Genomic DNA, 27,149 nt, shown 5'->3' with positions numbered 1-27,149 from the left:
AAGGTAGCGAGGTGCTAGTCTTCCTATTCTGATCTTTTGCTGCTAAAGGTCTGTAGCGTTAGGAGACGCTCTTTTAGGCGTCTCGGTACATAGTCGTCGTTCGTGTTTGTTATGTTCGTCGTGTTTGTGTCCGTCGTTGTTGTTTCGATTAATTCCGGGGCGAGTCTAGAGCTACTTGCTTCCGGCGTCTGTTGTACCGGTCGTTTTCTAGCTCGTTTAAGACGTGTCTCGAGTTCGCGTCGTACTGCCTCGAGTTCGTATCGTACTATCTCGAGTTCGCGTTATACGAGCTCGTTAGCTCGATGTCGTTCGTTGTATATAGCTTCGGTCTCTACGATAGCAGCGCGATATTCGTTTCGAATCCGCTCTATCTCTGTAGCGAGCTACGCCTAAAGTTCAGGCGGTATTTCCGTCGAGGGATCTATTCGATAGCGAGCTTTAGAAAATGTAAGGGTCTAAACCGAAGTTGCTTACAAAGGGCCAGATCCAAATATATAAAATTCTAAAGCTACCAAAAAGAAGATCTATCTAGAACAACAGAACGTCGAGTATAAGCTGTATGTGCGCGTAGCGTCGCTTGGCGCATACGTAGCCTTCTAGTCGGCCGAAAGGAAGCTTGTTCCCGATTCGGCCTAGTAGATTTCTGAACCGGCGTTCGTCCGTTGGGCGTTGGCCCAGGCATCGGCAAAGCCAATGCAGCCTCAGGCACCAGCCTCTGACAAAACTAGTGCGTTGTCCTGTTAAAAACACTACCCTTCGTAGTAAGGAAATAGGCTATCCTCGAGTGTACCGGTATAAGATCTTGCTAAATACCCCCCTCTTAGACTATTAGCATTACGCTGCATTATTACAAGGTGTATGTCTTTAATGCTCTTGCTAATTATGCCCTAGACTATTACCGAGCCTTGTTTACCCTTAGGGTAGGTCTATATTCGTTCCTTCGTCTATTTTTTACCTAGATATCCGAATGCCTATATAGCCTCTTTACCCGTGCCCTTCTCGACTAAACACTCGTCTAAAAACAGCTATCTTAACTAGTCTATATCGCGGTAACGGTAGGCCTACGCAAGCCGAATGCGAGCATGTTCCTATATAAGCTCCGGACGCTTCTTATAACGCTAGTTTATTAAGTTGTAGTCGTATAGTATCGCTCGTAGGATCTAGTAGCTAAGATTCGTGCCTAAGCCCTTACGGAGCTATTCGTACGTATATTTTAGGTGTTTTCTCGCGATTCGAACAACGGATCTCGCGTCTTGTTCGGTATACGTACGAAGGCGACCGCTACGAAGGAGGTTCTCGAAGGTGTTACGTTATACAATACGCGCAAGAACGTACTTAATAGTCGCGTATAGAAGGGCTTCGTTAGCAGCGATAGCAGTGTCCCCTTTACTAGCGTACACGCGTCCCTAGAGCTAGGATTGTGAGGGACTGGCGCCCTTTCTATGACACGTGGCGCAACCCCGTGCTTTGTCTTAGCAGCCTACATCCTTTTCTGCGCTTACCGCGAGGTTCTAGGCTGCTTCCTTATCGAACTTGCTATATCTAATACAGACTCTGAACTCTCGTGTATATATTGTTTACCCGTAATATTAAGTTCGATCTATTCGATACAACTCCTACTATAAACGACATAATAGACAACAGCGTAAATCCTTCGGGATCCGGTAACGTTAATCCGGAGGAGCCGAGTATACCCGATCTACAAACGTTCCTCTAGCAACTGTATATACGTTAAAATGTAATGTAGGTAGAGCTAGAACATTAGCGGAACGCTATTAATTAGGCGGAAGCCGAGCGGAATATACCATAGCCGGCAGCCGAGACTAGAGGAGCCCTAGTGGATCTAGCGGCCCCTTCTATAAACAACCTAATTCGAGCACTAACCTAGGCGATCTCCGGTCGAACGGCCGCGGGCGACGACTTAAAACCCTTAGGCCCTAAGGGTTAGAAGCCGGTAGCCTAGGACGGGAAGTCGAGCACTTTCCGAGACTATCTACTACAGCTAAGAAGCGCCTTTCGAGTATGTGCCGGCCTTAAACTAACGCTCCCCGACCCGTACTACTAGGACGCTATCTACGACACCCTCTCTTATAAGGAGAGATCTCGTATGCGTTATTTCTAGGAGTCGGGAGGAGCGAACGAAGCGTAGGACCCCGAGGCTTTCTTTACGCGACTTAAAGAGGTCTTCGGCGATAGTAGAGAGGCCTTAAACGTACTAGAAGAGCTTACAAACCTTCGGCATAAACTTAGTTAGCTATAGTACGACTACTAGCTAAGATTCGACGATCTCCTACTTAGTACCGGCGGAGCGAGCTAGAAAGACGAGGTCTAGATTAGGTACCTAAAATATACCTTTTCGAACCCTGTAAAGATATATACTACCTCTATCGCAAATATTAAGGACTATAACGATTATATAGAGGAGGTCGAGCGGGTAATAACTAATCTAGAGGCTACTAACTAATTTAAGGCTACTAACAAAAAGTAGAAAGAGAAGAATAAGGATACTATTTCTTCTATACCGGTAACCGCGCGCCCTTAGGGTAGGAGCACCTCGAGAGTACAGGTAGACGCCGATAGAGATACTATTATAACCCCGGCTTAGACGAGCGGGAATCGCTTAAGAAGCTAAGGAAGTCGGAATAATAATGCTAGAGGGAAGTAGAGAGCAAAGTAGGTCGACGACGTAGAAAGAGAGCGACGCCGATAGAAGGGACTCTGCTTCCGCTATAGAGCGGATAGACACCGTAGACACGAATGTCCCTACGCCGTAGTAACGCTACCCGCTAGAATAAATGCGGTCCGCGCGGGACCGGTTCTAGAGGACGATAAAGAGGAGTCGGATTCCGTAGAGACGGGAAAAGACTAACTCCTTCCCGAAGTGCTAGGGTAGGAGATAGTATAGCCGTAGCAATAATAGTAGGCTAGGAGGCGTTTAAAAGCAAGATAAACGGTACCCTAATCTATAGCGACGTAGTCCTAGAAGAAACCTTCGGGACCTTCGCCCTAATCGACGAAGGATGTTAATACTACGCTACTATTAACGGAGACCTGGCTAAAGGCCTTAGGCTTAGCTTAGTTAGCAATAAGAAGAGAGGCGTTAAGGGCGCTACTACGTCTATGCGTAACTCGTAGATTAAGGGAGTCGTCGCGTTCCGGATAGGAGTAAGCGGATATACCTAGTTAGTATATACTTACGTCGTGCCTAACTTAGCCTTCCCTCTAATCCTCGGGAACCCCTAGAAGGCGCATAATAAGATCCGGACTACACTAGAGGAACACTAGTTCTACTATAGTGTCGCTAACAAATAGGTAGAAGAAGGGAGGAACTATAAGGAGATTAAGGACTCCGGCAGCTTTGTAGCGGCTGCTATAGCTTTAGTCGAGGACGTTAAGAAGACCCTTTAGGATGCTAAGAGGCTTATAACCCTCGCTGTAGCGACGGTTTAGGATATCTAGAAATCCTTAGAAGTAAAGGAGCCCCTAACGGACAAGCAGCTTAAGAGTAGGCTCCCCCCGGAGCTTTATAATATACTACCGCTGTTTAGGACGCGGGAGGCCGATAAGCTCGCTCCTTATAGAGGGGATCTAGACTATAAGATTGCTCTCCGGCCGAATTCCGATAGTTTACTGCCCCGCTTACCTTAGGGCCTCTTATATAGCATATCTAAGGACGAACTCCTAGTCCTAAGAAAAGTTATCGATGCCCTACTAAAAAAGGGATATATCCGGCTAAGTTCCTTGGAGGCTGTAGCACTAGTACTTTTCGCTCGCAAACCGGGAGGGGGACTACGTTTCTGCTATAACTATTAAGTACTAAACGCCTTAACGAAGTATAATAGGTACCTACTCCTGTTAGTTCCGGAGACCTTAAGGAACCTTACAGGCTTACGATAGCTTACGAAGGTTAACGTTATAGCCGCCTTCTATTATATTCGTATAGCAGCCGGCAAAGAGTACAAGACAGCCTTCCGCACTAAATTTAGTCTGTTCGAGTAGTTAGTATGCCTGTTCGGTCTATCTAGGGCACTAGCGACTTTCTAGCGGTTTATTAACAATTTGTTACGGGAATATCTAGACGACTTTGTATTAGTATATAGTAATAATATAATTATCTACTTCGATAGTACGCTTAAGGATTACTACTAGAAGGTTCGTATAGTCCTCCGGGCCCTTTAGGATAGGGGCCTGTACCTAGACCTAGGGAAGTGCGCTTTCGTATAGAAGACCGTTAAGTACCTAGGGTTTATCGTTTATACCAACGGAAAAGGCGTAGGACCCGACCCTAAGAAGACTTAAGTAGTAGAAGACTAGAAGGCACTACGAATATAGAAGAAGGTTCGAAGGTTCCTAGGTTTTGCTAACTACTATAAGATGTTTATCTCTAACTACTCTAAGATCGCCGCTCCCTTAACCGCGCTTACTAGGAAGGGAACGCTGTTCTCCTAAGGAGAGCTTAAGGAGGAAGTATTCGAGAAGTTAAAGGGGAAGTATTATAGGGCTCTAGTACTTATATACTAGGACCCGGGGCTTCCTACGTTCCTAGAGACGGATTATAGTAGGTTCGCGATTAGAGGCGCGCTCCTATAAGAAGCGAACAGTGTCCTAAAGCTAGTAGGCTTCTTTTTATAGAAGTTTAATAAGGCCGAGATTAACTACGACATTTACGATAAGGAGATGTTAGTAGTAATATCCTGCCTAAAATTCTAGGCACCTAAGCTAAAGACGTATAGTCCCTTTACTATTTAGACGGACTATAAGAACCTAGAGTACTTTATAACGAAGAGGTAGCTAAGTAAGAGGTAGATTCGATAGTTTAAGACTATTGCTTTGTTCTAGTTTAAACTCGTATACTAACTAGGGACCGAAGTAATTATACCGGACGCACTTTCTCGTAGGGAGTAGGATACTCTAGGCAAGGACAATAAGATGTTACAGTTTAGGAGGTTCCTAGAACCTAATCTAGCCCTAAATTAGCCGGCGGCCGGAGGGGAAAGGGAGGTAGTAGCTAATAACCTATCGGCTACGTCTATCTAACTCTGCTACCTATAAGCTATACTAATATAGCTAGTAGCTTTAGAGCCGAATTCCGATAGTAAGGACGCGGCTATAGCGGGACCCTTTTAGGACAGCGAGTTAAATAAACTATAGGGTCCGACTTTAAAAAAGGACACCTAATATTAGACGGTAATCTACGCTGTTAAGGACGGATCCCGGGCTATTCTACCGGATCTAAAGGTTAAAATCCAGATTAGGGATTGTAGTATTAACGAGAAGGGCCGCTTAAGGCATCGCGGTAGGTTGTAGGTTCCTAGAGCAGCGGTTACGTCGGAGGCCGAATACAAGTTGGCGGACACTAAGATTCTACAAAACGATAAACTCTGCACTAAGATTATTTAGTCCGTATATAACTCCCTAGTATACGGCTACCCTAGGCGGGACTCTATAGCCTTTATACTAGGAAGAAACTTCTACTAGCCCCTATAATTACGTTATATTAGGAGGTTTTTAAGAAACTACGATTACTGCGGAAGGAATAAGGTGTAGAGAGAGTACAAATACGGACTCCTACGCCCTCTGCCGGTTCCTAATTGCTTCTTCTAGGAGATCTCTATAGATTTTATAACCGACCTCCCTAAGTCTAAGGGGAACTATTACCTATAGGTTATTAAGGACCGTTTAAGCAAGTCTATCGTTTTAGAGGCGATGCCTAGTATAAAAGCAGAGGAGTGCGCCGAGAGATTCCTAGACTACTAGGTAAGATATTATAGGCTACCGAGCGCGATTACGAGCGATAGGGGGACGAACTAGACGAGTACATTCTAGAAAACACTCTACCGGTTAGTCGGAGTATAGTAGCAACTAAGCTTAGCTTACTACCCTTAAACCGACGGAGGCCTAGAGAGACTAAACTAGGACGTCTAAGCCTATCTAAGGAACTATATTAATTACAAGTAGTCCGACTAGAAACGCTAGCTCTCTACGGCCTAATTAGCGCTAAACGCCCGTTACTATTCGGGGTTAGGAATAAGCCCCTTCTTCGTAGTTTACAGATACGAAGCCCCGTCTCCCGTACCCTTAGAACCGGACAACGAGGAGCCCTCTATGCTAGCCGTAGCCTAGAGAGCCTCGAAGTTCGTAGAGAAAATAAAGGGAATTATAGACCTATACTAGGCAAGTATAGCGGACGCTACCTAAAAGTAGGAGGAGGCCGCTAATAGGAAGCGCACCGCGGCGCTAATATACCGGAAGGGCGACAAGGTATAGCTAGATTTAAGGAATTATCGCACTAATCGCCCTAAGGAAAGCCTAGACTATAAGAATACGAAGTATATAGTTAATAAGGTCTTATTGCCGGTTTCTATCCATTTAGCTAGGATCCCTAGCAATATTTATCCGGTCTTCTATTTAGATCTACTAAGACTAGCGAGCGACGACCCTCTCCTAGGCTAGGTCTCTAACGATTACTAGCCGGATCTAGTATTAATTAAGTCGTACGAGGAATAGAATGTAGAAGAACTACTATATACGAGGATAGTACTAAAGAATAGAGAAGGGGGAAGGGAGGTCCTAGTTAAATAGACCGGCTACTACGATCTAACATAGGAGCCCTTAGACAACCTAGCGGATACTGTCGCTATAGATAACTTCGAGTAAAAATTTAGAAATGCTAAAGTTAATAATAGGCTAAAAGAGAAGTATATTAAGAAAAGGAAAAAGAGAGCAGTTACCGAGAAGAAGTAACCGGACGTACGAGGAGAATAAGAGGTTATATAAGAATTTTTATTTTATAAATTGCTTTTTAGAATAGCAATCGTACTACTATATTCTACGCCGGGAACCGACCGAGAACGAGCGGAAGTAGCTATCTACAAGGAGTAACGCCTACCTAATACGAGAGTAGTAGGAATGCTACTAGGACTAATAAGCAGTTAGCGGGTTATACCGAACGGAGACCGGCGAAGTACTTACATTTGTCCTTACTACGCGACGACCTCCTCTATAGAACAAGTAATCTCTAAGGCTACTAGACTATTTCGAGCAGTTAGTAGGGCTTTTCGATCGGAGATAAGAAGAGAACCTACGTAGAGAGCAAACCTACTACCTATAGTAGCTTTAGGGCCTTCTAAGCCTTAAGAGCAGCACCTAAACTATTATAAGCCTTATTACTATAGTCTAATTAGCCGACGGTTTTCGAGCGGAGGCTGGCGATACTTACGCTGCCTACTAAGTTCCTACGCGGGTCTAAAGGGCGTAGGCAATATAGGCGAATTAAGGACTAGGTAGTTAGCGGCGACTTTCGAGCGGAGCCCGGTTATAACTTATAGTTTAGCGTAGTTCTTACGCTTAGAGTAATAGCTCCTATACGCGCGAGATCGGCCTATTTAAGTTTATTAGTAGGGTCCGGCGGAAAATAGGCAGGATATATTTTATACTACCAGTAGGACGTAGTCGATTCCGCTCTTAGCGCATAGCTCGCAATAAATAATAGTACGCGGCTAGTTCTAAGCGGGAGCCGCTAGAGGAGGAGCGGGGGCGGGCGCCGGCGGGTTGTTAGCGGCTAGTAGGAAGGTAAGGCCGGGACCTAGGTTGTTGTTCGGAGGATTGTTATTATTACTAAAAATAGATATTATCTATAACTCTGTTAGAAAAGCACTAGGGTCCTAGATAAAAGTAAAGGACTCGAACCCTTAACCTTTAGGTTAAAAACTTACCTTAACGATTTAGTAATAATAGTAGTAGAAAAGAGGGGGGGGCAGGGTATTTATATATAGCCCTAGGCTCTAAGGGCGTGTTTTCTATGTATTATTACTTTCTCGACAATACTAGAAAAGTAAAGAGATAGAGTAAAGTATAGCGGGCTTATTATATCGGGATCCGATAGTTTTCGCCCGGACTTACGATAATACTAAGAAAAGAGCGGACAATAGTAGTAAATTTTAGCTAATTAGACGATTGTAGTAGGTCTAAAGGAGGAGGGTAAATAGTCCGCTATTTTTATGTTAGTTGCCGACGACTTTTCCGCGTACCGAGAGGAGGGGGGTATTATAAGGGACTAGCGCCCTTTCTATAATACGTAGCGTAACCCCGTACTTTGTCTTAGTAGCCTACATCCTTTTCTACGCTTACCGCGAGGTTCTAGGCTGCTTCTTTATCGAACTTGCTATATCTAACATAGACTCTGAACTCTCGTGTATACATTATTTACCTGTGACAAGGATTTTTCGCTAAGCGTAAGTTTAGTATTACGTCTACGATTGTGTAAAATCTGTAACAACGGGGTGCGTAGTGTAGCTATTAAGAGCGTGTAGAAGAATAGTGTTAAAAAACGCGGTCACGAAGTTCATACGCCAAGGCCCAGACTTACTGCACCCCACTGTAATCCTTTCCTCCACTTGGCGTTAGACTAAAGCCGGCTAGCTCGTACCCCCTGACGGCGATCTCAAGTCGGTTAGAAGTAAACGGCCCGCTAGCGTCCGCGCCAAGGCGCTAGCGGCCTCAAAAAATAACGGTGTACGGTTATATATCGTTACATGTACGGTTATATATCTTTACATGTACGTTTATATATCGTTATATGTAACGTAGCATGTACGGCTATATATCGTTATATGTACGGCAGCATGTACGGCGGCATGTACGGCTATATATCGTTACATGTACGGTGGCATATACGGCGACATGTACGGCTATTAAGACGATTAGACCAACTTACTTGTACGCGTCACTTGCAACAATAAGCTCTCTTAATAAGATCCTCGAGACTAGACATATGCGCCATGGTATTGCCAAAATCCAAAGGAAAATTAGGATCCGTGCCTGCCTCGTCCAGACGTATCGGTGGTGGCACTTCTCTCAGGCGGCATCATCGGCTCGCTCTCCTGGCGTGAGAGGACATGATCACCCCTTTCACGAGAGAGCACACTCCTCTGGTGGGTGAGGATGCTCCTTTGGCGGGAAAGGACGCTCCTCCGGTGAGAGATCGAACTCCTCTGGTGGGCCAATATTCGCTCGACGTCGAAGTCGGACAGCGCAACCAGGCTTGGAATCAGAGGTGCTGTCGCAATTTCTCCTCCACGCTCACACATGCTCGGCTCGCATTCCGTTTCCTTGCGTGTCTCGTCTCGACACGACCATTTGTCCAAGTGTGCGAGTGTCGCTGGGTGCCAAATTTTTGGCATGACAAGGACACGGAAAGGAACCAATGCTGCGATGATGACTGGAAAGCCGGGCGCGGCTGGCGTAAGTGTCACCACGAATACGGCAATGGCAATGACGACTTGGAACAGCGTGTACCCATGGATAGGTCGATATCTCGCGATTCCAGGAGGAAGCTTGGGTAGGTGTCGTACTGGCGTGAGCAAATCCAGTGTCCGGGAGAGGATGGGATTGGTGAAGAGACTCTGTTGTCCCATGAACATGAAGAGGCCTGCGAGCACGCTCTTCGGTGTCAAGCCGAGGACCTTTTGAAGTGGAGGTGCGATGCAGGCTAGGATCGCCAGAGACTGGATCATCTTGCTCCACCGCTGCTCGTAGACTCGGCTCACGGGTTTGCGAACGAGGTGCTCGATGCCATATCGATCGATCAAGATGTCCTCCTCAAACTCTTCTTCGTCCTTGTCGGTGTGCAATAGACTCTCGGAATGCAATGGTGACTGCGGCAGAAGACCGTTCGATGGAGGGACGCCCAGTAGCCCACACAGAGCCGTGGTCACACCCAGCAGCATGATATCGAGAGCGAGACCGCTAGGTTTGCGGGTACCGTATCGTCGCTTGTTCGTGCAGATGATGGTGCTGATTTCGTGGTCGAAGAAGAATAGCATTGCAACAATCGCACCAGGCAGGATGGCCACAAAGGCATAGGTGACTGGCAGTTGCCAAAATTGCACGAAGAAAGTCGTGCGCGTGGGTGACGATGGTGCGAGGCGATCGCTGCTTGTTTGAAGCCGATTCTTTTCAAGCCCTGCTGCGTCTCCGACGTATCCGATACCGACGAAGGTCACAACGGCAATTATGGTCGCATATTGCCGCAGCCAGAGCTTCAGGTGATTCGGGAAGAATTTCCATTTCTCGGCGGTAGACAAAAGCACCGCCAAGGCGAATGTTCCCACGCAGTCGACGACAGAGTAGAGGAAGGCATCAAAGGCCATTTCTTGGTGGCCACGTCGTAGCTCCTGCAGAGCCTTGGAGAAGTAGATGATGGTGTTGAGGAAGCTGAAGATCTCGCAGGTGAAGTCGCTGACATAGAACACTAAGAGCGAAGGTCGTAAGGGTCAGCGAAGTCTCAGGAACGCGGAAGCTCCACTTTCGTTCTTCTGCTCAGGCTGCACACTCCGAGCCGCTGAGGGACTTGTCGTACGGTGCAGACCGAAGATGGCAAGAAATGCTGAGGCCGAACGTGGACGTGGATCTACTTACTGGTCCATTCGTGTGCGTTGAATATGGCAAGTAGCCACAAAATCCAACAAGCATGGATGAGCGACCATGCCATGAAGGAAAGGAAGTCGACCTGAAAGGAGTTGATGGACATCTTGTAGATGTACTCCGCGAGGATGGTGAAGCTTCCGGTAACGCCTGGAGGATGGAGAGCGTAAGCATCTCGTTGGAAAGACGGGGTGTCGGAGCAGCTTTACCGAGAATCGTCAAAGGCTGGAGTCCGAACAGAGTAAAGACAGCATTGCAGATGCCCATACTCAGCACAATCTCAATGGTGCCCCAGTTGGACCCCGTCAGGTCGTACAGGTCGCTTGCGAAAGTAATGCCCGGTAAGAGATTGGTGAAGAAGATGAAAATTCCGCTCGCCAGGACGACTTGATTGAAGACCGTCCAGTCGGAGAGGTAGCGGCGAGAGAGAATGGTCAGATCGGCGAAAAACAAGCGGAAGGGTCGAAGAGCGCCATCGCGACGTGTGAATGGGCGCAACATCCGCGTGAACAAGCCAGATCTTTCCTTCATTGCGGATTGTTGCGAACTGACGATAAAGTGACAATGGAGAAAATAGCGCAGACAAAACGGCGGTCCTTGGAGCCACCGACCAACGACGCGGATACGATGGGCATATATCCAAGCTTCAGGATGATGCTTGTACAGATAGCTTCGTGGGTACAAGAATAGAGCCTACCGTTGAGATCTCCGTTGACGTCCTCTTCAGGGAGGGATTGACAAAATCTTGGGCTCGGATTGGCTCGATGAGCTGTTCGAGGATATGCAAGCATTTCTTGGTCCATGTACGGGACCTGTACACGCCATGGTTCCGAACGGGGCGCAGCTCAACTCAGTGCGCTGCTCGCCGCAGTACGATCGTGGCCTGAATCGCCGCGTTCATCAGGGACCATGGCGTAGAACCGATTGTGCCCAGACGCGTCGTCAGCAGCCGACGAGGAGCGAGGCTAGATGAAACACATAATCGTGCGCTGTTCATGACTGTATCGATGCTCGGTGGGAGCGAGCGAACGGTATGCCATGCACGCTGCAGGGTTGATCGCGACAGCGAGAGATGAGAACGTGGGAGAGGTGTAGTTGAGGCATGTCGGTGAGCACGGAGAGGCAGGGTAGGGCAGAGCGGACAAGGGCGGAGTCGTCGTCGACGACGATGTCGAGGCTAGAGGATTCTTGGCGCGTTGAGCTCTCGAGCCGTTGATGACCCGATTTAGCTGGACAAAGAAGGTCTGACAAGGTCTTGTCCATGGAAGCTGACGACGTGAGGTAGTGATGAAAGGTGATGAGATGAGGTGATGGAAAGAAAGATGAGGTGAGGTGATGAACGCCAAGACCTCTCTGTTCTGGGGACAAAAATAGTGGCTTGTCGCAAAAGTCGTGTCCGAGGTAGTCGACATATCAGAACTAAACAGGCATAAGGATGAGTTCGTACCTTGGACATGGTAGAAAGACGTCTAGGTATGCTAGTAGACATGCTATATGTTGGCCTACTTGGTTTGCACAATGATCGTGCTGTTACTGTGGTATCTAGGTATGCTAGATAGGCGTGCAGGTAAGGTAGTCTGTGCAGCAATTTTGTCACCCGGCACGGAACCAGTTCACCTTTGCGTTCACCGCCAGCTCAACACCCGGCACCTGTCCGTTCCATCAACCAGCCCTGGCATGCCAAGCAAGACTTGTCAGCTCCCTCCGCCTCCACCTGGTCGTTCCTTGTTAGCTTCGCCTCTGTCAGCTAGACCCCAGACGAACACTGCCTCTGTCAGCACAGTTCTACCTCAACACTAACAACGCGCTGTGACGAAGATACAAGAGCATCGTCCTGCATCGTCTACGATGCCGCGTTTCACAACGAAGCAGTCATTGTCCCTCGCTTTCCGTCCGAACTCATAATCATCCTTGCAGCCAATCCAGTCATGTCCGATACCGTGGATCTGGACACTGATCGCATTCGGGAATGGCGCTCGATCATCACACTGATCGTTTTTGTCTTGGCCAGTATGTTCTACCCACACCGCCTCTGCTATCGCTGAGCGACAGACTGACGCCGCGTCTGCCCCTCAGATCTGACGGTCCTGTTCCCATTTCACATTCCGGTATACCTTCCACGGCAGCTGGTGTCTGCTGTCGTGGCGTCCTTGCGAGCGCTGCGGATCGTGCCAAAGACATCAGCACGACCGGCCGGCGAGCCCGCGACATTCTTCGTACGCTTCATGTTCCCGGTGGACCTTGTTACGGCTCCTCTCATTGCCGACCTGTTTCTGCTGGCCATTCATGCGATCGGCAGAAAAGAGGTACACGATGGCACCATCGGCGCCAATCACATTGCGCCCATTGACATTATGGCCTTCTTCATCACACTGGCCTACATTGCCATCTCCATCGATGCATCAGGCTTGATCAAGTGGCTCGCCTTCAAGGTGCTTCAGAAAGGCGGAAAGCACGGTCACCGTCTCTTCTTCTATCTCTACTGCTTCTTCTTCGGCATGGCATGTCTGGTAGGGAACGACCCTATCGTATTGTCCGGTACACCTTTCCTCGCGTATGTAACAAAAGCTTCTCAAAACATACACCACGAGAAAGCCTGGATATATGCCCAATTTGCTATGGCAAACATTGGGTCCACCGTACTGGTCTCCTCGAATCCCACCAACCTCGTCTTGGCCGGAGCATTTGGGATCAAGTTCATCGTCTATACGGCGAATGTTATAGTTCCAGTTATCGCCACTGTGGTCCTTCTCTTTCCATTTCTGCTGTACGTCCTCTTTCGAGGTAACGGTCTCGTAAGTACAGGCATCACCCCTTGGCGCCACATCTCTGATTAGTCTTGTTGCAGGTGCCGAAAACCATCCAAATGTGTGAGCTTCCCGATGAGGTCAAGATGCGGGAACCTGTCAATCCGAACATTCCTGTGGAAAAGCCAACAGATGACGACGACGACTTGACTGCACTCTCCGAGATTCTCAATCCCTATCTGGACCGACCGAGCGCAATCTTCGGAGCAACACTCATGGGTGCAACCTTGATCACGATTCTCGTATTGAATGCTGCGAGTCCAAGTGGGAGCGAGCATCCAGTCTACTGGGTCACTACGCCAGCGGCCGCCATCATGTTCACATGGGATGTCGTTCGAGGCTGGAAGCATCGTGACCATTCACGGCGGACCGCAAGGGGCGAGCTTCAGTCCGAGACAACTTCCGATGAGTTCAAAATGGATGAGCTGCCCGCGGAGTCCAAAGTCGATTCCGCACCAGATGCTGAATTTAGTAAAGATACCTGTCCCGGGCAAGCTCTCGAAAAGGAAACATCGCCGCCACAGGACGACGTCTCCTCGATTGCCATGGATCTTCGAGACGAGACCGAAAAAGTACCCGTCCACGAGAAAGACTGTTCGCAAACAGCCACATCGAAAGTTCCATCTATTACAGAAGCAGCCGCTGCATCGACCCTATCGCGGTCTGCGCCAGACGCACCGCATGAAGAAAAGACCCTCTACTCTCTTATCGTCAGTTGTTGGAAGTGGGCAAGACAGACCTTTCCCACTGCCACGACCGTCCTTCGCTATCTGCCCCTGAAGCTCGTCCCTTTCGCGTTCTGCATGTTCATCCTCGTGGAGGGACTAGTGACAAAGGGCTGGGTGGCAGTGTTCGCATATGGGTGGAATCACTGGGTCTTGAAAACGGGCGTGGTTGGTGCCATCGGCGGAATGGCCTTCCTATCCGTCGTCCTCTGCAATGTAAGTGCTCAAGCCGAAGCCATATCTGGCAGTCACTGACGAACCTACAGTTCGCCGGCACCAACATTGGCACCACCATCCTCCTCTGTCGCGTTCTCCAATCCTGGATCCAGATTCGACACAACGACGGCATTCCCATCTCGAAGCGCATGTTCTGGGCCACCGTATACAGCATGGTTATCGGAGTCAATTACGGCGCATTTAGCACAGCGTTCAGTGCTTCATTGGCCGGCCTCCTGTGGCGAGATATCTTGTCTCGGAAGAACATTCACGTCCGGAGTCGAGACTTTGCCTGGATCAACTTGCCGATCATCGCTTTTGCGACTATCATTGGCTGTGTGGTGCTGATTGGGCAGGTCTACATCACAAGAGGGACGGCGGCGTACACTGGCATGTCATGATTGGCAATCATGAAGGCGTCGCAGGCGAGACATGACGGAATACCTTCAAGTGCTGGTCGGCGAGATACATACATTAATGTCCGCCTATCTGTGAACTACAGACGTCGCGGGATCATGGACTGGCGAAGGAGGTGAAGTTGGGTCAATGGGGTTCGTCGGGCTCAACTCCGAATAGTCGGCAGCAGTCAGCCGCAAGCAAAGGTACCTCACCAAATCGCAGCGTGTCCACAAAGTCCGTTCGATGCTCAAGATCATCCCGAGGCGCGGTCTAAGATGCTACTGAAGTCCAAGCTCATACTCCACCACTCGCTGATTCACAGACTCTCTGTCCACCCATAACAACGGTATTAGCCTGTCCTTCGGCAACCCGCCATGAGTCAATGCCACTCAATGGAGCTGACATTGCTTCGCAAGAATGGCACGTCTTGCAGCCCATGGCTTAGGGTGAACGAGTTGGAGTGTAAGACGTGTCTGCCTCACAATCAGCGCAGCGGCGGAAGCTCCTGGTGGAGAAGGCCGTGTTTTCCTCCACATTCAGCGTACAGCGCGTAGGCTCTTTCATGTTGCGTTTCGATCCTACCAAGGGAGGCTGCAGCCGGTATGCCTATAAGTACTCCCCCCAATGGCTCCCAATTTCTACAAGACCAGATTGCAATGATGATTCAGGCCACCAGAATGTTCCACTCACTTCCAAGAATACTCGCAGCTTGCGTTTTCGTCTCTTCCGCGCTCGATGACAAATGAGCTTTCCAGCAGGAGTGATAGCAAAAGCTGCATAAAGGTCGACCGGACGGGAAGTCGTCGCTGCACACCATCATCGAGAATGCGATCACCAACCTGTTGAAGCTGTACAATTGATGAAGAGGTTGGTTGAAGGACTAATCGAGAAGTGTGAGAAATCTATGCATACGCCTGATGGTGCTTGCCTGCCATCGCCAGCCACCGGCATTCAACACTCCTCCTCGTTGGCAGTCCCCGTGGCCTCGTCAAACCCTCAATGAGGGAAGAGTACCATTGCATCAACCTTCACTTGTCCCTGTCGTCTCAGTCAGCATGGGCGACAGCACGGCGATCCAAACGACAGGTCTGGCGTCAACGTACCCGGGGTCTAGTAGTGATCTTGGCAGAACCCCTTCTGGCAGTTTAGAATCGGCAAACCGTAGCAGTCGGACGAACTCTCGCAAGGGTACAGCTGGCATTTCCCTTGGGAGGAGTAGTAGTATGGACGCGAGCAGTCTATACCAGTCAGAAAGGCCACTGCGATGTGTATGACTGTGCTGGGAATACATACCGGCTGCCGCGAGGCCAAGGACCATGAGAACCGTGGAGATGAGAGCGAGGAGCTGCATGGCGCTTTTAGGTGGAGATTGCCGGAGATGAGATCGATGTAGGGTGGCGATGTGTGTGTGAGATTGTCTGGCGAACAATCGATGTTGATTGACGTTGATGTTTTCGAAGTCGAATGTCGGTGTTCGTGTATCGTCGGGCAAACGGATGATGTTGTTTGGGGGTGATGGGTTCAATGTTGAATGTTGATGTACGTGCGATTGTCTGGCGAACGATGCCGCCCTTATAATTCTGCTCAGGAGATGTGTGAGGTAATGTCGTGCTAGGATCAAGGTCTTCCGGAGAGAGCTTGGTCCTGGTGCTGTCATCTTACTAGTCTGTTCGGAAATTGAATAAAGTAATGCCATGCTAGGATAAGGCGTTTCAAGGAGTTTGGCCCCGGTGCTGTAATTCATGATTTTGCGGATTGTACACTACTGATAGAGATATCAACAACTGCAAGACCAAGCGTGCGAAGGATCATTCTGCAGGCAAGAGCGAGACACCATCTATATCATGTCCGTGTCAACAAGCGAGCAATGCATAGAGCTGAGAGTCATCAGCGTGCTGTTTTTCCAAGAGCAAGAACCCCTGGTCAAGAAGATCGGGGTACCGCTCGAACGAGCAACGGTCTCTTCTCCCAAATCGTGTAGATCTTTTGGTCGTGCCAATCGATCGACTCCTTTGACAACTGCAGATCAAAATGGAAGAGGATGTTGGTGAGGATGAGTCTCATCTCTGCAAAGGTGATGGTCAGTAGCCATGATCTCACGGAGGCATTACTCGATATAGGGTCAAAGTCTACTTACCATGCCATGCCAGGTTCTTCCCTATGCAGCTTCGGGGACCAACGCTGAAGGCCTCAAGAGCATCAAGGTGGTCGTTTGCGTACCGTTCGTCGCCGAGCCAGCGCTCCGGGTGGAACTCGTAGGCATCCTTGAAGTTTGACTCCAATCTGTAGGTGCTGAGTTGATGCACCCCGACGCTGGTGTGTTCGGGGATCTGAAGCCAAGGTTAGGAACGCAGTCGAACCGGTATTCGCAGCCTAACTCACCAATTCGCCGTCAATCATTGTTCCTCCTGCGGGCACTTCGCGCGGTAGCTTGGAGGGCACGGGTGGGTACATGCGAAGACCCTCTTGGAGTACAGCTTGCAGATACTGGAGACGCTGGACCGAGTCCAGGGTAATTTCTGCAGCGTTCGCGAATGCATCGCGAATTTCCGAGGTGAGCTTGTTCAAGCAATCGGGATTGCGCAGAAGCCAGTAGGTTGTTCCGGCGAGAGCCGCAGCGGTCTGAATGGACCACGGTCAGTTTCGTAGGGTTGCCGCAACCGAGGTCTACCAACCGTTTCAGTGCCCGCGACCATGAAGATGGCGGCATTGGAGTGATGTTCGTCATATGTCAGCGCTTCTGGAGTGTTGCTCTTCGCGAGTATCTTTGTCCATAGATCACGACGCTCACTATATAGAGAGCAAACATTAGCAAAGCTTGGAGCTGACGGCATGTATGCCCGAGCTCCACGGATTTTTCATTCGATGCTTGCCACCTATCGGCGTACTTACTCGGTTCTTGCAAGTCTGCGATCCACTATCCATTCGTAAGTCAGCTCTCAACCTGGTGGGACTCGATGCATGGATGTACATGCCTCTGTCTTTGGAGAACTTCCAATGCTCTATGGAAAGTTAGCTGCAGATGACCCATCCCACAACTCTCCCGACGCACCTGCGGTTGCTGTCCTGACTTTCGGGTTGTACACAACGAACCGGTTTACTACCCACTCGGAGATGGCGCTCAGGTGCTTGACCCCCCGAATGATTGTGCCACTCTTGATTCCCTGGAATATAGCCTTGACCTGCTACGATGTGAGCGGCGACACAAGTGGCACCTATTCCGAGACGGTCATACCCAGTCGTTGTATTCTCCAGTCTCAAGCATGTGCAAGTCTAGTCGTACGGTCAAGACTGTCCATTCTGGCACGTTTGAGGTGAACGCTCACCTTCGCCAAAAGTCAAGTCGCCCATGATATCGAATGTGGTGCAGTTGTAATATTGCAACAGATCGACCTCTTCGCCGGACTTGTCAGCGATCCTGTCCGTCAGTTTTCCGACCCACAGCTTCAGCATTGGCTCAAAGTCCTGAAATTAAGCAATCAGCAATGTTGCAGGTCGGCAGGCGGCTATGCAACGCCCTCAAGGCTCCATCAACGGCCGTCTCCCTTGCAGCGGCTCTCACCTTCAAAGTCTTGTCGGCAAACGAGTGAGACAAGATTTTCCGCTGTCGACCGTGGTTCGCATCATCAGCCGTGAATATCCCATCAACTCGATTGAGTGGTTTGGCTGTGGGACGGTGCGAAATCAGTGGCAGACTTCAACTTTTGGTGGGCAGTCATGGCCGCAACTCACCGTAGTCTTTCTCCAACTTGGCTGGATGGGCATCGCCGGACTTCCGGAAACTGCGTCGAAAGTCAGCATACATCGGGCAGGAGCGAGGGTTGTTTGCCCACCCATATATGCCTCGCCAAGACGCCGCTCCACCCGCGTAGGAAAGCTCCTTTGGCCCGATTCGAACGACTGGCCCGTACTGCTCGTGGAGTGCAGGAAGCTCGACGCCTTCGCTGCCGCGTATCACTGTGATATTTGACGGCCATTTACTGAGAGCTCGGAGCTTCGGTCCTGGGAACTGGGCGGCGTCACAGTGTCAGTGACACTACTGGGCCACGATAGGGTTGTGAAGAACAGCTACCTTTGAAAGAGGCCCAAAATACGCATCGTGGAGCGATCGGACGATCTTGAAGCCAAGGTACGTGGCTGTGATCACAGCAAGAATGAGGTACGGACTCATATGCCCAGTGTGATTGAGCAATAGATTAAAAGGGGTATCGAACATGCTGCTGGACTCTGATGAGAAAGTTGTAGATGATGCGACTTGGAATAGCGCAAGAGTGATGCCAAAGTAGACGCAAAGCTGTGTAGGAAGAGAGGAATGGGGTATAGTGCGTTTGGTCGGCTGCAATTTGCCTAAGGTACTTTCATAAGTCGACCGGAAGTCTATCGAGCGAAGACGGAAGGGGACTGGGCCGCCCATCCGACGTTGTGCGTGTAGTCGTTATATATCACGCATCGCAAGTGCCGGCTCCGAGCGGCAGCTTTGTGTACTTTTATGCAGATGTTCAAGAAGACGAGGGAGATACGTATTTTGGAATCCGAATAGGCTGCCCCCAGCGCCAAATCCCTCGACTCGGGGACTAATTTGAATAGATTTAAGCACAGTATTAAACGGGACATTAAACGGGACATTGAACGGGACATTAAACGGAATCTCGTAGGGTGACCCTGACGTTCTGACCCTGCCGTTCTAGCTTGTGACCCTGCCGTTGCTGCTTGTGTAAAAGTAAGATACGCCCGGCGGTATATAGTGTACGCGTGAATGCAGCACTAAGCCACTTGTAAATTTGAGCGACTAATTAGACGCGAGTAGCGGCCAAACCAGTTTTTGGCTGACCACCTGCAACTTTATATTGCGCTGCGCGCAATTAAACCTCGGCCAAGCTTGATCCCTGTCCGCATTTGTTGCTCGAGTTGGTGCGGTGTCATTAAGTATGACGCTCTGGTCTTGCTCATTGCCCGGGAATGAAGAACGTGAAAGCAGGTTGCACAATGGGTGACGTGAGTACGATTGGACTGGATATGGAATGATCAACGATGTAGCCGTCCGGAAGTTGGCGACCCGTCAGTTCTCCAAATATACAGACATTGTTCCGACGCCGACTCGATTCGAGAATCGAGGTAGTGCTACGTGGAGCTCCCGAAACAGGGTTGATTGCGTACGCACGGAGACCGGAACCGGAATAGGAGCAAGTCCGGTCTAGTCCTTTCTTTACTGTGGCCGTATGCATATTCACAGGAATCTTGCAGCACGCACAAATCATCAGTCAGAAGCTGCTGCTCGAGACGGACGACTCCAGACAGAGTCCTCGGGATCGGACCGAGCCACATAATTTCATCATTCGAAGCTCCGGGACAGCTCAGCGCATGAAAACCCTCCAGTTTGTGAGCCCCAGCGGCGAGATAGCTCCCAATCGCCGAGTCGATGGGACTTTTGATGGGAAGGGAGCCACATCGACTCGCTCGTCCGATGGCCCGTAGTAGGGCCCGCGATCCTGCAAGGTCGCATTCACAAGCGCCGAGATATCAGTCACGGGATCCATCGATATTCGGAAGCCCCCCGAGTCCACCCGCATTGCCCATGAAGGCACCGTGAAGATCGCCGTTGAGAGGCCTAGGGAGTTAGTCGAGCTCTTGAAAGCCAGCGCGAGGAACCAAGATCTTCGAACCAAGACTTAAGAAGCAGTACATCGGATGGCTAGCTCTAGATCCATGCCTCGCCGGAGTAGGTCCTGCGAGTGAGATGACCGGCGATAATCTGTGGGGTGCGATGATCTTCAGGACGCCGATCTTTTGGCAGTACTGCTCCGCGGGATGACAGTCCCAGTATGGCGGACTGCTTATTTACAGTGATGCGTCCAACGTCGGTGATCAGGCAATAGCGCCGAGCTCGTGGTCGAGATAAGTCAAAGCCGGGAGATCGTCCAATGTTGATCAACAAAGATTCACGGACCAAGGCCGCAAGTGAAGCGTCGTCGAGGTGGGTTCACAGACTCGTCGTATCGCACTGCGGATCGTCTTTTCGTCAATGAAACAGGTCGCTTTACGCGGTGCATGTAAAGGTGCAGGTAAGTCAGGCGTACGGACATGGAGCGGACGCCTGTATTCATACGGCTATTCCTTTGTGGCCCGATTCCAGTCGATTCTTCGCGCTGCAGTAGGCTGCAATCGATGCGAGGACATGGCTCGATGTGTACGTGACGAATGATCGAAGGATGGAGGGAGAAGGAAACTAAGATTGAGACCTCCAGCTGCCTGAGGCGCAAGGTGACTAAGCATAAATCATGCCTGAGGCATTAATCGGAACAAACTCATCTCATGCTCTGCGACATTCATGCACGTGGCGCTTCAATCGCATACTCGAAGCATTGGCATGCTACCAACCTAGTCTATTCAAGCCTCTGCACTTTCTTGGCTGCGTCAGCACTGTCGAGCTTGAACCGCAGCTGTGTCGATCATGTCAATCCCCCGGGAGTGTCAGGAGAGCTATAGCTGCCCGGCTTCTCCTCGTCTTGACACCGCGGATATGCCTGTCCTGAACGCCCGCATCCAGCGCGACAGCCTAAATTGAGACGGAAGATCAAGGCGTGCGATGTGCGGCGGGTGAATGCGATGCGGCAGCACATCGGGCAACAGGGTGAGGTTCGGAGAGACAGTACAAGGATCATTGTGGAAAGCAGGCTGCCGGACCGGTACGATGCAACGTACTGCCATGTATCGTCCCGATGAGTGTGTCATCATCGCGACTCGATTCCATGCTTCTCCCAGCGACATAATGTCAAGTGAAGCTGCAAACCCCACTGATTGCCACTGGAAGAACTATATGCGGTCCTGGGCGGTCAACTCGCGGCTGTGGGCGACGAGGTTCCAAACTTTAGGCTGAACAGCGAATGCCTCCGCGAATGCAAGCCCTGCTTGTGCCTGGTACCCGGTCTGGCCATTATAGTCTTTCGAAGAAATCCCCTGGACAAGAAGTCGGGATCGAAGAGCAGAGTCCTCCTGCTGCGATTTGGCTATAAGCAAACGACGCCGAGCCCTTCCCGCCGCTGAGCACCTCACTCTTGCACGCTGCGCTCGATATGCTTGCTTGGTCCATCTTCGTCTGCCTCGGCAGCTTCATGTCCCTGTCCGTCAGGGCGCAGAGCAACAGCTTCGTCTGTACTGGAGTCAATGAAGCTTACAACTACAACGCCTCCATCTCGTATCTTGGATGTCACACCGATGCCGACACCCGCTATCTGGATGGCCCGCAAATAAGCATTCCTCAGAATGATCCTCAGGTGTGTGCCAACAAGTGTGGCTACCAAGGATACCACTACAGTGCTGTGGAGTACACTACACAATGCTTCTGCGGCAATGTTCTCAGTCCAGACTCTACGAAGTTGAGCGAAAGCAGTTGCAACTATACCTGCCCAGGAGACTCCTCCGAAATTTGTGGAGGTACTTATGTGTATGTGACCAATCTGTCGCTTTGTGTGAGTCGCTCGACTAACACTTACGAGTATGAACCTCTACTCTATCAGCAATCCCAATCCGCATCCGCCTCCGAAGGGGGTCAAACGGTCTCCAGTGTGTCTGACCGACCCTTTCTGTGCCAACAAAGCTTGCGATACGTCCCTCTCGCAGGATGACCGCATTGCTGCCCTCATTTCCCAGATGACCGTCGAGGAGAAGGCGACCAACTTGGTCGACGGGGCTCTCGGTCTCCCGAGGATTGGCCTGCCACCTTACGAGTGGTGGAACGAGGTCTGTCCATATCATCAATCGGATATTGTCCAACATTCCCGCTGACCTTGTTTCTACAGGCGCTCCACGGCGTTGCTGGAAGCCGGGGCGTGAGTTTCGATTCTCCAAACGGCAGCGACTTCAGCTATGGTAAGAACGAAGGACGGCAAGACTGCATCGAAAGCTGGAATTTGAACCACCGCTGACTTATGCCCTTTGCAGCCACCAGCTTTCCCTTACCAATTCTGATGGGAGCGGCTTTTGATGACCCTCTCATTTATGATGTGGCCTCCATCATCGGCAAAGAAGCGCGAGCGTTTGCCAATTACGCACACTCTGGCTACGACTTCTGGGTGCGTTCCGCCTGGATGACAACAAGAAAAACATGCTAAAGCACCATTCTAGACTCCAAACATGAACACGTTCCTGGATCCCGTAAGTCATGACAGTGACTGCGCTACTGAGCATCTTGCCTAACAATCCTGACGCCACAGCGATGGGGACGCGGTCTCGAGGTTCCGACCGAGGATTCGTTCCATGCCCAGCGTTATGTGGCGAGTCTGGTACCCGGTCTCCAAGGCGGAAAAGAGAAGACCGATCACAAACAAATCATTGCCACTTGTAAGCACTTCGCGGTATACGATGTTGAGACGAACCGTCATGCACAAAACTACGAACCGACCCCACAGGACCTCGGAGAGTACTACCTGCCGGCATTCAAGACCTGTGTCCGAGATGTGAATGTCGGTTCCATCATGTGCAGTTACAATGCTGTGTATGGGGTGCCTGCATGTGCGAGCGAGTATTTTCTCCAAGACGTGCTGAGGGATCAGTGGAACTTCAACGAGCCCTATCATTATGTCACTTCGGATTGCGAAGCAGTCAAGGACATCTGGACGCCGCACAACTTCACCGACACCGAGCCTGCGGCCGCGGCCGTTGCTTTGAATGCTGGTACGGATACAAACTGCGGAACCAGCTATCTTCAGCTCAATACATCTGTGGCCAACAATTGGACGACCGAGGCCCAAATGGATATCAGCTTGACGAGGCTTTACAATGCTCTCTTTACCGTCGGGTATTTTGACGGCCAGCCAGAGTATGATGGTCAGTAGTAACTCGCCGAGAATGGACAGAGTAGAAACTGATGAACGACTCGCAGGTTTATCCTTCGCCGACGTGAGCACCCCATTCGCCCAAGCCACCGCCTACAGAGCAGCTTCAGAAGGAATTACCCTGTTGAAGAATGATGGCTTGCTGCCGTTGAAGAAATCGTACAACTCTGTAGCACTCATCGGTCCGTGGGCCAATGCTACAACACAAATGCAAGGAATCTACCAGGGCATCGCTCCATACCTGGTCAGTCCATTGGCAGCAGCTCAAGCGCAGTGGGGTCACATATCCTTTACGAACGGGACCGCAATCAATTCCACAAACACGACAGGCTTTGCTTCCGCTCTCTCGGCTGCGCGAGATGCCGATGTGATCATCTATGCTGGTGGTATCGATTCCAGCATCGAAAAGGAAAGCCGCGATCGAACCTCGATATCATGGCCTGGAAATCAGCTTGATCTTGTGCAGCAGCTTTCAGAGCTCGGCAAGCCATTGGTTGTCGTGCAGTTTGGAGGTGGGCAGGTCGACGATAGTGCATTGTTAAGGAACAAGAACGTCAACTCGCTTGTCTGGGTGAGTTCTTCATGAAGCCGCCGATTTTGTTACTGTACGCTAAACCATGACAGGCTGGCTATCCAGGCCAAGATGGTGGATCAGCCCTCATCGATGTACTCGTCGGAAAGCAGTCCCCGGCCGGCAGACTCACGATCACGCAATATCCAGCAGACTATATCAACCAGATCAGCCTCTTCGACCCCAATCTCAGACCAAGCGACTCCTCGCCTGGCCGTACATACAAATGGTACAACAAAGAGCCCGTACTTCCCTTCGGCTATGGTCTCCATTATACGACATTCGAGTTCGACTGGGCCAAAGCACCACAAGCCTCCTACGACATCGCCAGTCTTGTAGACTCTACCGCGAGCTACACCACTTCCCCCAAGAAAAATGACGCATCGCCATGGACCGAATTGTCGATCAAAGTCCACAACAGCGGCTCGCTTGGCTCGGACTACGTCGGCCTGGTCTTTCTTCGCACGCCAAATGCCGGACCCGCTCCGTACCCCAACAAATGGCTTGCTTCATACGCTCGTCTTCACGGTCTTTCTGCAGGTGCATCCGCGGAACTATCATTCAGTCTGAGTCTTGGCGCTCTGGCTCGAGGGGATGAACACGGGGATCTGATCATCTATCCCGGTGACTACGAGGTCCAGATTGACTATGATGCCCGCTTGACGTTCAACTTCACCTTGACGGGCGAGGCTAAGCTGCTGGATGGGCTGGCGAGACAGAAGGCTTCTTACGACTACACGGTTCCCGTGCATCCGCCAGCTTAATTCTCCCTTGAAAGGACTTCCGAGTATGTCACGGGCGGATGGGATTGGCAGGAGTGTACATTCTGTTGATGGGGGGCCCTTATGGTGGGAGCGGATCGTGGTCATGCTTAATCGTTCGATGAGGCCTTCAGGTAGAGCTGTACACACCGCTTTCAGCTCGCTAAGACCTGGAGTGATTCTACCGTCCAACATCTCCTTGCCATTTCCGTCCACAACCGGTCAAGATTCTCTGATAGCTTGGGCAAGATCTTTCGGCGACACCAACCAGCTCCCAAAAGTCGAAGCAGTATCATCGGCCTGGCGTCTAAGCCATTCCCTCAGTTTCACCGGTGAGTCAAGACCGCCCAGCACTTTCCACGCCAGGTGAAGTGACCAGAGTGAGTCTAGTCTCGATCTGTGGCTGTGAGGAGAGGTCATGAAATAAGGTAGACCGCGACAGATCTCCCTGGCTGCGTGCTGTATTCCGAGGACTATGCCAGCTGCACCGTCCATGCCCGCAGGAAGTGTGGTAAGAATGAAGTTCGAAACGAAGACGACTGCGCCCTGGTACAAACTGTCAGTCGTTGCAGCGTACTTTGAAGGATATCCAAGCGGAGGTCCCAGGCATTCGTGAGGGTAAGGTTGGCTCAAGCAAGAGGACAGTCGCAGTGGAAGGTCTTGGCTGTGAGGGGAGTCACTCCACTCAACTCGCCATTCACCAAGCTGGGCCAACAAGTCTAAGGCGTCCCGGTGTATTGACGCTTTCGTGTCGTCGTCGTCTATTTTGAGACATCGAACAGTCAAATCCGGAAGGTGAACGACGATATCAAGAAGACGCTCGAATATATCACGAGGCATTTTGCTGACTGCCCAAGGTCTAGTGATCCACTCTTTCCGCGAAAGAAATGTGCGCTTGCGGGCGCTTAATGCTGCCATGATCATGACCTGGCGGCAGTTTTTGAAAACCTGAATGGCAGTTCCGTGCGGAGTGAAAGCTTCCGGGCCTCGCAGCTCGAACAGAGCTGCCAGTCCGAACGAGTGCTGTATCCATCCGTCTCCAGTCGTCAGGAAAAGCAATTCATACGCCCCGAAGATGCTGATGGGCAATAGCAGATCTTCATCATATCGTGCCTGAGCATCGGCGAGCCGTAAATGGAGTTCTCGTAGACAGGCGGTATATTGTCGCTGGGCGCTCACAATGAGCTCTGGGAACCGAGCGACCTGTCCAGTACACGCTTGGGAGAGCGACCGTAGGCATTGATAGGAAAGACTGTCTCGACCATGACTCAGTGCGAGATAGCCTGGCCAAGTTCGCTCAGTATAGTCTTGTCTGAGGGCCGTTGGAAAGAGTACATGGAAGAGAATCGAGAGAAAATAATGATCGTCGTATTGAGTCGGACTTTTGCAGATTGCGTACGGTTGGGGACTCAAATCCGGTATCGAAGACTCGTGTTGCGATGGCCTTTGGTGGTGAGGTCTCGGCACAATAATCGCAGTAGATCGACATGCGGGCAATCCTTCGGGGGCAAAGTCCAGATGTTTCGCGTCGACTGGCTTCAGCACCTTCATTGCCGCGACATTCTCGGCAGATCTGCGTATACATTCTTGCCGACGTCTTTGACAATGTGTGCAAGGTGTTCCTGCTTGAAGAGTCAACATGAATCTCGCCTAGACAACATGACTGGAAACATCAACCTCCATCGCACTTGATCTTTCGAGCGAAGCATCCTCGACAGCCACGACTGGGACGACCAGTGTTGACCATGTCGGTATGGCTCGCATAGCGTGAAAGGACGGGAGGAGAGAGCTACCTACCTACCTTGGATCTGTTGTGGATCATCAGACTGACCATTAGTGAAGTGCACGTGACTAGTGCCAAGGCATTCCTACACACAGATAGCTAAAGTGAGAATCTCACACTTAAGATTCTCTCTGCATAACAATATATACCTACTAATTAGAGGTCTTCTTCTACTTAGCTTAAGTCTAATTACAATAGGTTATAAGCCCGGCGTAACTACTGCATACTTAAGGAAGAATTGTCTGTTCTAAGCGCAGCTATTAGAACCTTACTATATACTATTTAGACAGTTAACTAGCGAGCCGAGAAAGAGCTAGTTATAACAATAGCCGCAATGCAGGCTAATAAGTTTAAGACTGCGAAGGAGAATAAAGTCCTAAGAAAGGGAAGCAACTTCTTAGACTAGTTAAGGATACTTAAAGCAGCCCTTATAGATAAGGAGGTATTAGGCTATGTCTTTTATAACATTCCCTAGTGCCCTGCCTAACTAAAGCTAGGAATTAAAGTTAGATATCCCTCTCTACTAACTAAGGAGAGTACTGCTTTATCCTCCTAGGCTCTAACTCCTTCCTAAAAAGAAGGAAGGGATACTCTAGTAACAGAACCTATTCTAACTAGTAGACTAAGA

The 27,149-nt window shown here is 50.2% G+C and overlaps 4 protein-coding genes across 4 annotated transcripts; 2 read left to right on the top strand and 2 right to left on the bottom strand.

The window, feature by feature from the left end:
• Nucleotides 1-8,807: 8,807 nt before the first annotated feature.
• MYCGRDRAFT_39012 (uncharacterized protein) lies at nucleotides 8,808-10,956 on the bottom strand (the record flags this gene model as incomplete). The annotated part of the gene is made up of 3 exons (XM_003853676.1): nucleotides 8,808-10,252; nucleotides 10,420-10,575; nucleotides 10,635-10,956. The coding sequence occupies 3 exons, from the start codon at nucleotides 10,954-10,956 to the stop codon at nucleotides 8,808-8,810; spliced, it is 1,923 nt and encodes a 640-aa protein (XP_003853724.1).
• Nucleotides 10,957-12,353: 1,397 nt separating this feature from the next.
• Nucleotides 12,354-14,574, top strand: MYCGRDRAFT_85078 (uncharacterized protein; the record flags this gene model as incomplete). Its single annotated transcript, XM_003854489.1, has 5 exons — nucleotides 12,354-12,435; nucleotides 12,502-13,220; nucleotides 13,274-13,826; nucleotides 13,905-14,173; nucleotides 14,224-14,574. The coding sequence occupies 5 exons, from the start codon at nucleotides 12,354-12,356 to the stop codon at nucleotides 14,572-14,574; spliced, it is 1,974 nt and encodes a 657-aa protein (XP_003854537.1).
• Nucleotides 14,575-16,495: 1,921 nt separating this feature from the next.
• On the bottom strand, nucleotides 16,496-18,743 carry MYCGRDRAFT_39501 (uncharacterized protein; the record flags this gene model as incomplete). Its single annotated transcript, XM_003853675.1, has 10 exons — nucleotides 16,496-16,638; nucleotides 16,710-16,902; nucleotides 16,955-17,194; nucleotides 17,248-17,396; nucleotides 17,625-17,754; nucleotides 17,808-17,845; nucleotides 17,899-18,037; nucleotides 18,135-18,238; nucleotides 18,356-18,581; nucleotides 18,645-18,743. 10 exons carry the CDS (start codon nucleotides 18,741-18,743, stop codon nucleotides 16,496-16,498), a joined length of 1,461 nt encoding a protein of 486 aa, XP_003853723.1.
• A 2,941-nt stretch (nucleotides 18,744-21,684) lies between these two features.
• On the top strand, nucleotides 21,685-24,741 carry MYCGRDRAFT_38178 (uncharacterized protein; the record flags this gene model as incomplete). Its single annotated transcript, XM_003854490.1, has 8 exons — nucleotides 21,685-22,016; nucleotides 22,069-22,312; nucleotides 22,372-22,441; nucleotides 22,514-22,644; nucleotides 22,697-22,726; nucleotides 22,786-23,398; nucleotides 23,454-23,977; nucleotides 24,031-24,741. The coding sequence occupies 8 exons, from the start codon at nucleotides 21,685-21,687 to the stop codon at nucleotides 24,739-24,741; spliced, it is 2,655 nt and encodes an 884-aa protein (XP_003854538.1).
• Between the last annotated feature and the right edge of the window lie 2,408 nt (nucleotides 24,742-27,149).

Source organism: Zymoseptoria tritici, chromosome 3 (genome assembly GCF_000219625.1).
Source record: "Zymoseptoria tritici IPO323 chromosome 3, whole genome shotgun sequence".
In the NCBI taxonomy this organism is placed as follows: Eukaryota; Fungi; Ascomycota; class Dothideomycetes; order Mycosphaerellales; family Mycosphaerellaceae; genus Zymoseptoria; species Zymoseptoria tritici.
The sequence above is the reverse complement of the archived record's forward strand: the minus strand, read 5'-3'. Positions and strand labels throughout refer to the sequence as shown.